The sequence below is a fragment of the Rhinopithecus bieti genome, unplaced genomic scaffold, assembly GCF_001698545.2.
Source record: "Rhinopithecus bieti isolate Rb0 unplaced genomic scaffold, ASM169854v2 scaffold_61590, whole genome shotgun sequence".
Lineage (NCBI taxonomy): Eukaryota > Metazoa > Chordata > Mammalia > Primates > Cercopithecidae > Rhinopithecus > Rhinopithecus bieti.
The window spans coordinates 229,752-240,321 of NW_016823353.1; the positions used below are offsets into that span (position 1 = coordinate 229,752).

A 10,570-nucleotide genomic window follows, 5' to 3' on the forward strand; every position below is an offset into this window, starting at 1 on the left:
CCTGGGCGACAGGGCAAGACTCCATGTCAAAAAAAAAAAAAAAAACGAAAGAAAGAAAGAATTTAAAGTTAAAAAAAAGAAAAGAAACTGTTTCTTCTACTTCAGAAGAAAATCATTTTTTAAAATTTGCTAAGTTAGCCACAGCCTCTGATCACTGCTAATGGCTTGGGACAGCCATTCTAAGACATCCTTTTGATCTCTGACTGCAGAAACAGACAGGTCCACAATCCCTAACAGGTGCCGCTTCTGCTGTTTTTTCTCCTTCAAATTGTTCATGCCTGTAATCCCAGCACTTCGGGAGGCCGAGGTGGACAGATCACTTGAGGTCAGGAGTTCAAGACCAGCCCAGCCAACATGGTGAAACCCTGTCTCTACTAAAAATACAAAAATGAGCCGGACATGGTGGCAGGCACCTGTAACCCCAGCTACTCAGGAGGCTGAGGCAGGAGAATCGCTTGAACCTGGGAGGCGGAGGTTGTAGTGAGCCGAGATTATGCCATCGCACTCCAGCCTGGGCGACAAAGTAAGACTCTGTCACACACACAAAAAATTCTGCCACACTGGTGCACTGGGAAGCCTCTTGGACTAGGAGTCAGCCAATGTATGTTTCAGCCTGGCTCTGCCACTAGCTGGTTCTTTGCTATTGGGAAGTACCCCCTCCTTGCTGAGTCTCTGGGCTCTGATTTGTAAATTGAGGGGTTGGGGTCCGATGTGACCTTGTGGTTGCTGCCAGCTCAGACACCCTAAAACCAGGATAACATGATGAAGACGACTTTGGAACAGTATTGCTTCAAATGCTCATGTGTAACATGAAGCAAACGCAGCAGCACCACCCAAAAAACAAAGCCAAATTCTAATATTTATTCAAGCAATAGTTTCAATACATGGAAACAAACACAGCTGGACAAGGTTTGGAAAGAATGAGGGTGGAAAATGAAAAGAAGCGGGTTGTTAGATTGGTCAGGATTGTGTTTTTTGCTCATTTTTTATTTTGGTACTATTGTCATAATGATGATTATACCTTTTCAAAATTAAGTGAATTCCTAAGAAATAATCTGAAAACGATGAAAGGAGAAAAGCCAGACGTTTGCTCTGCCTTTCACTTACCGCAGTTCATCACATTGTTTGCATCACAAGTGGCCCCAGAGGTCTTCATGGTCATGATGTCCCCGTAGCAGCCGTGGTACAGACGCGGATGTAGCTGAGGGTTCATTGAATGGGTGAAGGGGTACGAGCCCCTGGAAGTGCCTAGAGGCGGAAGCATAACTCACATGAATCCTGTGAGAAGATATTGCTTGGGTTGCTGCAATAAACATCACTAAACCAAAGGCGGAAGGCCACAGACAGAACTCCCCAACTCTCCTGTTGCCATTATTTGTTCATCAGACAGAAGATCCCCGTACCCACTCTGCTCCGACCTTTTATTTTGTTTTGTATTAACACAGCATTTAATCCAAAAACACTATGCAAAATATTATGAAATTCATCTCTTATAGATCCTAAATACATATGCAGTCTTTTTTTTTCCTTTGTTTTTTAGAGACAAGGTCCTGCTCTGTTGTCCAGGCTGGAGTGCAGTGACATGATCATAGCTTGCTATAGGCACCAACACCTGGGCTCAAACGACTCTCCCACCCCAGCCTCCTGAGTAGCTGGAACCAGAGGCGCACATCACCAGGCCTGGCTTATTTTATCTTTTTGTAGAGATGGGGTTTTGCTGTGTTGCCCAAGCTAGTGTCAAACTCCTGGGCTCAAGAGATCCTCTCTCCTTGGCATCCCAAAGGATTACAAGCACTGTAGTCATACCATACTGTATGTCAGAATTAAAACTGACAGAAGGTTTTTAAGCAGGAAACTTGAGAGCTTTTGTTTTGTTTTTTAAGATTCAGCAGGTACATGTGCAGGTTTGTTACATGGGCATATTGTGTGATGCTGAAGATTGGCAAATATTGATCCTTCACCCAAATAGTGAACACAGTACCTGATGTGTAGTTTTCAACCCTTGCCTCCCTCCCTCCCTCCCTTCTTGTAGAGTCCCCAGCGTCTATCGTTTTGAGAGGAATTTTAAAACATTTCTGACACAAATGCTTCTGGGAATGTTAACATCTGGATTAACCATTTGCCTTTGTTTAGAAAGATAAGAAAGAAGGGTACCATAACAATTTAAATATATTCTTATTTTATATAATTTACCGTGAAGGTGAGTACCTATGTATGTCTGTTTAATAAAATTAGAAGTAAAAATTGAATTTACCAAAATGATTTAAGTCAAATCTATACTTGTTTTTTTGTTCTGTCATTAAAAAGTGAGTTTCTGTCCAAGTCTACCTGTTAAAGGAGAGGCAGAGCTTTTGCTAAAGGAGATACAAGGTTATTTTCTGTAATGCTGAAAAGTTTGTTCTGTTTGAAGGGCTGTTAATTTGTACCTTAAGAGTCCAAATATTTGTTATAAGACAGTACTTTGGGCTGGATGTGGTGGCTCATGCCTAGAATCCCAGCACTTTGAGAGGCTAAGGCAGGAGGATTGCTTGAGCCTGGGAGTTCGAGACCAGCCTATGCAACATGGCAAAACTCGTTTCTACAAAAAATACAAAACTTAGCCTGGTGTAGTGGCACACGCCAGTAGTCCCAGCTGCGTGGGAGACTGAGACAGGAAGATTGATTGAACCCGGGAGGTCAAGGCTGCAGTGAGCTTTGATGGTGCCACTGCACTCCAGCCTGGGCAACAGAGCAAGACCCTGTCTCAAATCTAAAAAAAAAAAGTATTTGTTAAAATGTTTGATGTAAAAAAATAGAATCTGGCTGGGCGTGGTGGCTCACACCTGTAATCCCAGCACTTTGGGAGGCCAAGGCAGGAGGATCACCTGAGGTTGGGAGTTCAAGACCAGTCTGACCAACATGGAGAAACATCATCTCTACTAAAAATACAAAATTAGCCAGACGTGGTGGCGCATGCCTGTAATCCCAGCTACTTGGGAGGCTGAGGCAGGAGAATCACTTGAATCCAGAAGGAGGAGGATGCAGTGAGCCGAGATCACGCCATTGCACTCCAGCCTGGGCAAAAAGAGCGAAACTCTGTCTCAAAAAAAAAAAAAAAAAAAAAAAATAGAATCTAACCACTCCTCCCACCTCTGCTACTGCCATGGTCCCAACCAGCATCATTGCTCGTCTGGACTCTCCTAACAGCCTCCTAACTGACCTCCCTGATTCACTCTTGCAGCCGATCCTCTACCTAGCAGACAGAGTGGCCCTGTGGGAATATCCATGGACTGCTATCAGTCTTCTCTCTTAACCTTCCAGTGGCTTTCTCCTCCTTTAGGGGAATAGCCAAGTCCATCCTGCAGCCTCCAAGACCTACTAGATCTGGCCCTCTGCTCCTGTTCCTACTTCTCCTTCCCTTTGCTCACTCTCCTCCAGCCACACTCTTCCTTGTGCTTATCCTTCAACACGCCAGGCAGGTTTCTGCCTCAAAGGCTTTATGTTTGTGGTTCGTTTTGTCTAGAGTGCTATTCCTCCAGATATCTACACAATCATGTCTTCAGGTCTCTGTCCAAATATCACCTTATCAGCAGAATATATAGACAGTTTATAGACAAAAAAAGAAAATGGTCCTTAAACATATAAAAGATGTTAAACCACACTCAAAAGAAGAGAAAGGCCACATTAAAACATCATTATGACAGCATTTTCCAACTCTTTAGTTGGCAAGAGCCCAAAGGTTTGATAATGTGCTCTGTGGGAGAGGTTGTGAGGAAATAGGCTGTCTCACACATTGCTGTGGAACACAGTTTTACAATAGGCTGTTCATCCCAGCACTGTTTATAACAGCAAAGGACTGCAAACAACACAAATGTCATTAATGTAGGGACTGGTTGAGTAAGTGATGCTACATCCACAGTGGAGTACTATGCAATTGCAAAAGGAAAGAGTAAGACCTGTATATACTCCTGTAAAATTCCAGGGACAAAATAGTATTTATAGAATTGTACTCTTTGTGTAAGAAAGGGGAGAAAATACAATTGTGTATTTTGTGTGATTTGCTCATATTTTCAAAAGAAACAATACAAGGATGAATGAAAAACTGGTAAAAATTGTTAGTTATGGAGAGGGTAAGAGGAAGGTAAAGGGAACAGGGATAGAGGATAGACTAACTGTATCTTTTAAAAAATTTTTATTTTGGAACCATGTAAATGTTATCATAAATTTTAAAATTAAATCAAATAGGGAAAAAAGGAATCATAAAAAAGAAAAACAAATGAACATAACTCTATAACAAATTGAAAGATTAATAAACACACAGAGGAGAATTATCTCAAGTGACTTTAAAATATATCCATGTAAGTGTATACCACTACATAGGAATACATCCTATGAACATAAATAATCACAAGAAAATCTTAAATTATATTTACTGTGTCATTATTGGTTGGTAATACTGTCATAGTTATTTTGACACTACTGTATGTAAATAAGTAATAATACTAATGTCATTAGAACTAGGATTTTTAGTGTAAGATAGCAGAGGTACAAATATAAAACTGATGTAAAATGCTTGCATTCTTAAATATAAATGTGAAATATCTGAATACATAATTGTTTTTCTTTTAAAAATATATATTTTCTAGTTCTTGCCACTGAGAACACCTGAAATAAACGACAACTCCATAGCAATGGAGCACTTTTACCTCCCACACTGTGGTCTCTAAATACCATTTCCTGCTAAGAGGAACCAGCGCTCCTCAGAATAATGGCTGATTGCTAGCCTGGGGCAGACAATGTTCAAGATGAACCAGGAACATCTTTTTGTGCTAGAGCCGGTCCTTATATGTTAGAGACACATCAAAAATTTTTACAGGTGAAATGTTTTTATCTCCCTTCTTTCCTCTCACTCTTTCCCTCTCTCTTCCTTTTTTCCTCTCACTCTCTCTCTGTTCGTTCCTCTCACTAGAAGATAAATTTCATTAGGTCAGAAACTAAATGTTTTTCTCTGCTATATCCTCCTCAGCACCTGGAACAATGCTTGGCACAAAGTGGACATTTAATAAATATTTGCTGAATAGAAGAATGGATAGTTGGATGGATGAAGGAATGATACAGAAAGGGATTGTTTAAATTATCTGGATCAAATGTCCCTATATTGACAGGTTCAATGTCCTTTCACTGGGAGGCAGTCTTTGCCAGGCTCACTGTGTGGCCCACAGACCACAGGCATCAAAGTTACCACACATGCTTATTAAAAATCCTTATTACTGGGCCGGGCGCAGTGGCTCACTCCTGTAATCCCAGCACTTTGGGAAGCTGAGGCGGGCAGATCACGAGGTCAGGAGATCAAGACCATCCTGGCTAACCCAGTGAAACCCCCTCTCTACTAAAATACAAAAAAAAATAGCTGGGCGTGGTGGCAGGCACCTGCAGTCCCAGCTACTCAGGAGGCTGAGGCAGGAGAATGGTGTGAACCTGGGAGGCGAAGCTTGCAGTGAGCCGAGATCGCGCCACTGCACTCCAGCCTGGGCGGCAGAGTGAGACTCTGTCTCAAAACAAACAAACAAACAAACAAAAATGCTTATCACTGGGCTCTTCACACCAGATCTACTGAACCAGAATCTTGCAGTATAAGGCTAAAGAAGCTACACTTTGCCCAGCATTCCCAGTTGACTCTTACACATAAAGTTTATGAACCACTGCTTTAAGGGAACTGGAATATGACCATGGACCCTACACTGCTTGTGTAGGCATTACAAACACACAAGCCCTTTTTAAATTAAGAGTAACCTTTCAGCTATACACAGCTAATATGGTAGCTCATAATTAATTTGCTGGCTATTTAACTCTGCTCTCACCTGGCAATTTAAAAAGGAGTAAAAATTTAAAACTAGGTTGCCCTGCTTTTGACCATAAGTGACTGGTAATTACTTTTGGGTAGCCTTGTCTTTCCAAATTTAGAATTAAACATTTTAGAAACACTTTCTTTTCAGTCACCATTCTATAACTAAAGACAACTTGAACATTGTTCATAATGGCTTGTCATTTTGCTTAGGTCAAAGTTTTAACATTCTCTTGTTCAAGATCTCTCACCAACTCACCAACCTATCTTTCCAGCCTTCCCCTGAGAAATCCCCTCTTCTGTCCAGGCCACACCGACCCAAAGACTTTTCATTCATTTCTGCCTGTCCTCTTTTACTGAAATCATTCTTCCCATCCAGCAGGCTCTTCCCTTTTCTTATTAAATCATCAAGCATTCTTCAATTGACACATCCCCCGCAAAAGCCTTCCACATCTGAGCATTCTAGTTGGATGTGAGCTCTTCCTCCCAAACCTTTCTCAGACTAGTGCTTTTCTCCCACCAACACACACTGAACTCTCATCCACTGCTTGGCATTGATAATTTTCTCTTTATGTGTTTTCCTTCCAAGACACTGTTCCATATACCTCTCAGTAAGATATCCAGTCTGATAGGTGCATTGTCAGACAGGAAGTAAGCAGATCAATAAATATTAGATTATTTGAAATTCCCATAGATCCTGTTTTTCACCTGCTTAGCAAGCAGAACACACTGTTAATTATAGAAATAATAGTTGATTAATGGCCAAGCTGGTCAGAATGAAAGCTCACTCTTCCATTGCAGGTAATCATTGTTCTTTCTGATTCATTATTGTGCTGGAGGTTTCTGTGGACACCCGGTGAACAATGCTAAATCTCAGCCAGTGACTTACCAATGAGGGCAATTAGTGCCCAAAACACCACAGAGGATAACATGGCGGGGAATCTGATCTTCCAGGACCTGCTCTGATTTGAAATAGAAACTGGTTAATTTTAAAACTTGAAAATTTCCTAAAGAAAATTTGCATTGTTATTTTAAAAGTTCAGAGTTGTTTCCAATCCACTATTCATTTCCCAGTTTCAAGATAGTATTCTCACAGGCTCATACATGGTTTGTTAGCGCACTGTCTTTCCTAAGCATAAACTCCCAACTCACTTCAATCCAATTTCATATTGACATGGGCCATGCATATCTTACGTATGTAACCAGATATACACTCCCATCCCATCTCTAAGCTTGGTAACCCCACAATTTTGTTCCCTTTCTTTAAAAAGAAAAAAAAAAAAAAGCTGATCCTTTCATTGTTTTTTGTTTGTTTGTTTGTTTTTTTGAGGCAGAGTCTCGCTCTGTCGCCCAGGCTGAAGTGCAGCAGCTGGATCTCAGCTCACTGCAAGCTCTGCCTCCCGGGTTCACGCCATTCTCCTGCCTCAGCCTCCCAAATAGCTGGGACTACAGGCGCCCGCCACCACACCCGGCTGATTTTTTTTGTATTTTTAGTAGAGATGGGGTTTCACCGTGTTAGCCAGGATGGTCTCGATCTCCTGACCTCGTGATCCACCCACCTCGGCCTCCCAAAGTGCTGGGATTACAGGCTTGAGCCACCACGCCCGGCCCTTTCATTCTAGTTATTCGCCCTACCCCTGCCTTCAAGGATCAGTTTTGGTTTTTCATTTGTTTGTTTAGAAATGGGATCTTGCTACCCCTGACGACCCTAAGCCAGCGAGCCAAGGGCAGCAGCTGCATAACTGTGGGCTTTTGTTCATGGGAGTGGGGGAAGAATAAGCCCCAGTGTGATTATGCCACTCTAAAACATGGCTTTCGGCTGGGCACAGTGGCTCACGACTGTCATCCTAGCGCTTCGGGAGGCCGAGGCGGGCAGATCACTTGAGGTCAGGAGTTCAAGACCAGCCTGACCAACATGGAGGCACCCCGTCTCTACTAAAAATACAAAATTAGCCGGGCGTAGTTGCACACGCCTGTAATCCCAGCTACTCATGGGGGTGAAGCAAGAGAATCACTTGAACCCAGAAGGTGGAGGTTGCACTCCAACCTGGGCAACAAGAGCAAAACTGTCTCAAAAAAAAAAAACAAAAAATGACTTGTTTCTCACAGCTAAGAGTTCCTGATACAGCTCTGCCTTTGAGAACTGGCAAATTAGTATGCATTTGTGTGTCAATTCCAAATAAAATATTTAAGGCAAAAAAAAAAAAAAAAAGCCGGGTCGCGGGCTCAGCGTAACTCCCAGCACTTTGGGAGGCCTGAGACGGGTGGGATCCACGAGGGTCAGGAGATCGAAACCATCCTTACTGCTAACACGGGTGAAACCCGTCTCTACTAAAAAATACAAAAACTAGCCGGGCAAGGTGGCCGGACCTGTAGTCCCAGCTACTGGGATGCTGAGAGCAAGAGGAATGGCGAACCCGGGAGGCGGAGCTTGCAGTTGAGCTGAGTCCGGCCGCCACTCAGCTGGGTGACAGAGGCCAGACTCCGTCTCAAAAAAAAAAAACAAAAGAAATGGGATCTTGCTCTGTCACCCAGGCTGAAGGGCAGTGGCATAATCATAGCTCACTATGGCCTCAAACTCCTGGGCTCAGACGATCCTCCCACCTCAGCCTCCCGAGTAGCTGGGGCCACATATGCGCGCCACCATGCCTGGGTGTTTCTATTCTTACACTAGGGTCTCTGTAGGGAAAACAAAATAAAACAAAATACCAACAGGAGTATCAAAGAACATGACTTAGAAGAGGTTTCCTCTGCTCCATTTCTTCCTCAATCAGCTCTATTCTTGGTTTCGTTCAAATGGTAGCTTATAAGTTTTACAAGATATAAGAAGGCCAGCACTAACCTTGTTTGCAACCTTACAGAGAAAATCTCCCCCCTCTGTTTTCAGATGTCTTCTGTACTCAGCAGTAAACCGCACTTCAAGCTTTTCCAAAGTGGTGGCCTTTGTCCTGTAACATAGGTTTAACAATTGGAGAATCCATTAGTCAGTAGATCACTGCGCACCTGGCTTCAACCGAGTAGACATCAGTGTGGCTCTACTGCTGGGGAGGAAACTTTTAAACACCAGCGTGAAGACTCACCGGGCTTTTCTTACCTTCTTCCTGTACCAGCGATCATTAGAGGAGCTTTATATATGGTTTAAAACCCTCTCTTTAAACCATTGACCTCATTAGGCCTGGTTATAATAGTACTTAGGACTTAGGTGACCCCATTAATAAGAGGATTTCAAAGGGTTGATTAACCACTATTAATTAATTAATGAACCCCCAGGTTGCTCAGGAGGCGTATTTTGATAGATTGTTTCTAGATAGCTAAAACTGTGCCAAACAGCTTCTAAATTTGCAAATAAGAAACAGACAATTCGCTTTAAATAAGAAAACAGGAAATACTAATAATTTTTATTCTGGGATTGGTTATTTACCTGAAATGCTGAGTCTCCTGCTCTTTGTTCCCCATTCTGATGTCACATGATCCCCATACCAATATGTCACATGATCTCAAGCCACTATGCCACATGATCATCATAGGTGAACTTGGCTCCTTACTCCAAACCCACTTCTGACAAACAGGTGCAAGTATGGTCACCCACTCTGGGAGATCAGTGCAAAACCAGGGAGTAGCAACGTGGCTGCTCATTTGTCCATCCTTGCTAAGGATATGGGAAAAAAGGATACAGCCAGGGATGAAAACTTCTTCAAGAAGAGAGTATCTTTCTTCAGGCTTATGTCCAAAGGAAGACAGGAAACTCATTGTGCAGCCCCACGAACAGGAAATGGAAGGGAGGTTCTTGAAACAGGCAAAGCACATTGCGCGGAGGGGAGGAAGTCTGGTCTGGGTCCTTCCACAAGCGTGACCAGTTTCTCAGACTGCACACAGTCCTCCCCCACATCCACCGAGTGAAGAAAGGTGCAAGGCAGCTGTACGGGAAACAGGAAGACAAAGCCACAGGCAACTTCCCAGCTCCCTGGCAATAAAACAACCTCCACTCCCAGGAGAACATGCCCTTCCAAGCTGAGGTCTGCACAGCCCACTGGCATTCACTTCTGCCCTGCCTGCCTTCCTGCTTGTAGAACAGACATCCCTGGCACGGCCTCTAGCCTTCCATCCCTGGAAGAGTGGCAGGGTTGTTCCGAGCCAATGGATGATTCCTGCCTCACTCTCAGGAAAGTGACCCATGGAGGGTCTACTCCACCCCCGGCAACACTGCAGTCAGGACCACTCTTGAATAAGGGATATTGCAGGAGTCTAACTGCCCTGAGGCAGGCCTTAGAAACCCGTAGTCTATCACCAGCCACATTGTGCCCATGACCCACTTCACTGCAGGGTGAGTAGAGCCACTTACCTGAGGCTTCCAGGCTAAGTGCAATGAGAAAGTTCAAGAAAGGGAGATTAAGAAGTTAAGGAAGAATGATAAGTTAGGTAGAGAGTAGGTGGAGGCTGGGGCTGTCCCTACGTGCACTGGAAGAAGTAAGTGTTAATAAAACATTTAAAGCACTGCTGAATGTGAAGAATACTTATCTTTCGGCTCTCAGTTAGTGGGGCTACGAGTCCTTCTAGGTATGAGGGTCTTAATGTCCAGGCTTCCGCAACTCAACCAATTGTTTTCAAACTGATGTGGATTGTTCTGTTCAAACTGTGAGAGAACAATTGAACACCCAACATTTGTCAGGTTCCTAGGGATATTATATGACTCAATCCTCCACTGGCCCCTGTGAGGCAGGCATTATCCCTTATTTTAGAGATGAG

At 43.3% G+C, this 10,570-nt stretch overlaps 1 protein-coding gene across 2 annotated transcripts in view; it reads right to left on the reverse strand.

Moving 5' to 3' along the window:
* LOC108521503 (lysozyme g-like protein 2) overlaps positions 1 to 8,754 on the reverse strand; it is a 12,267-nt gene extending 3,513 nt beyond the window's left edge. The window contains exons 1-3 of one of the 2 annotated variants that reach the window (XM_017861358.1): positions 8,667 to 8,754; positions 6,714 to 6,781; positions 1,108 to 1,248 (exon numbers count right to left, since the gene is read on the reverse strand). In XM_017861358.1, coding sequence (XP_017716847.1) covers positions 1,108 to 1,248; positions 6,714 to 6,756 — 184 coding nt within the window. In that variant the 5' untranslated portion in view covers positions 6,757 to 6,781; positions 8,667 to 8,754. Of the gene's footprint in view, positions 1 to 1,107; positions 1,249 to 6,713; positions 6,787 to 8,666 lie in introns of both variants that reach the window. The other variant, XM_017861359.1, reaches the window with a different exon arrangement.
* Positions 8,755 to 10,570: the final 1,816 nt, after the last annotated feature.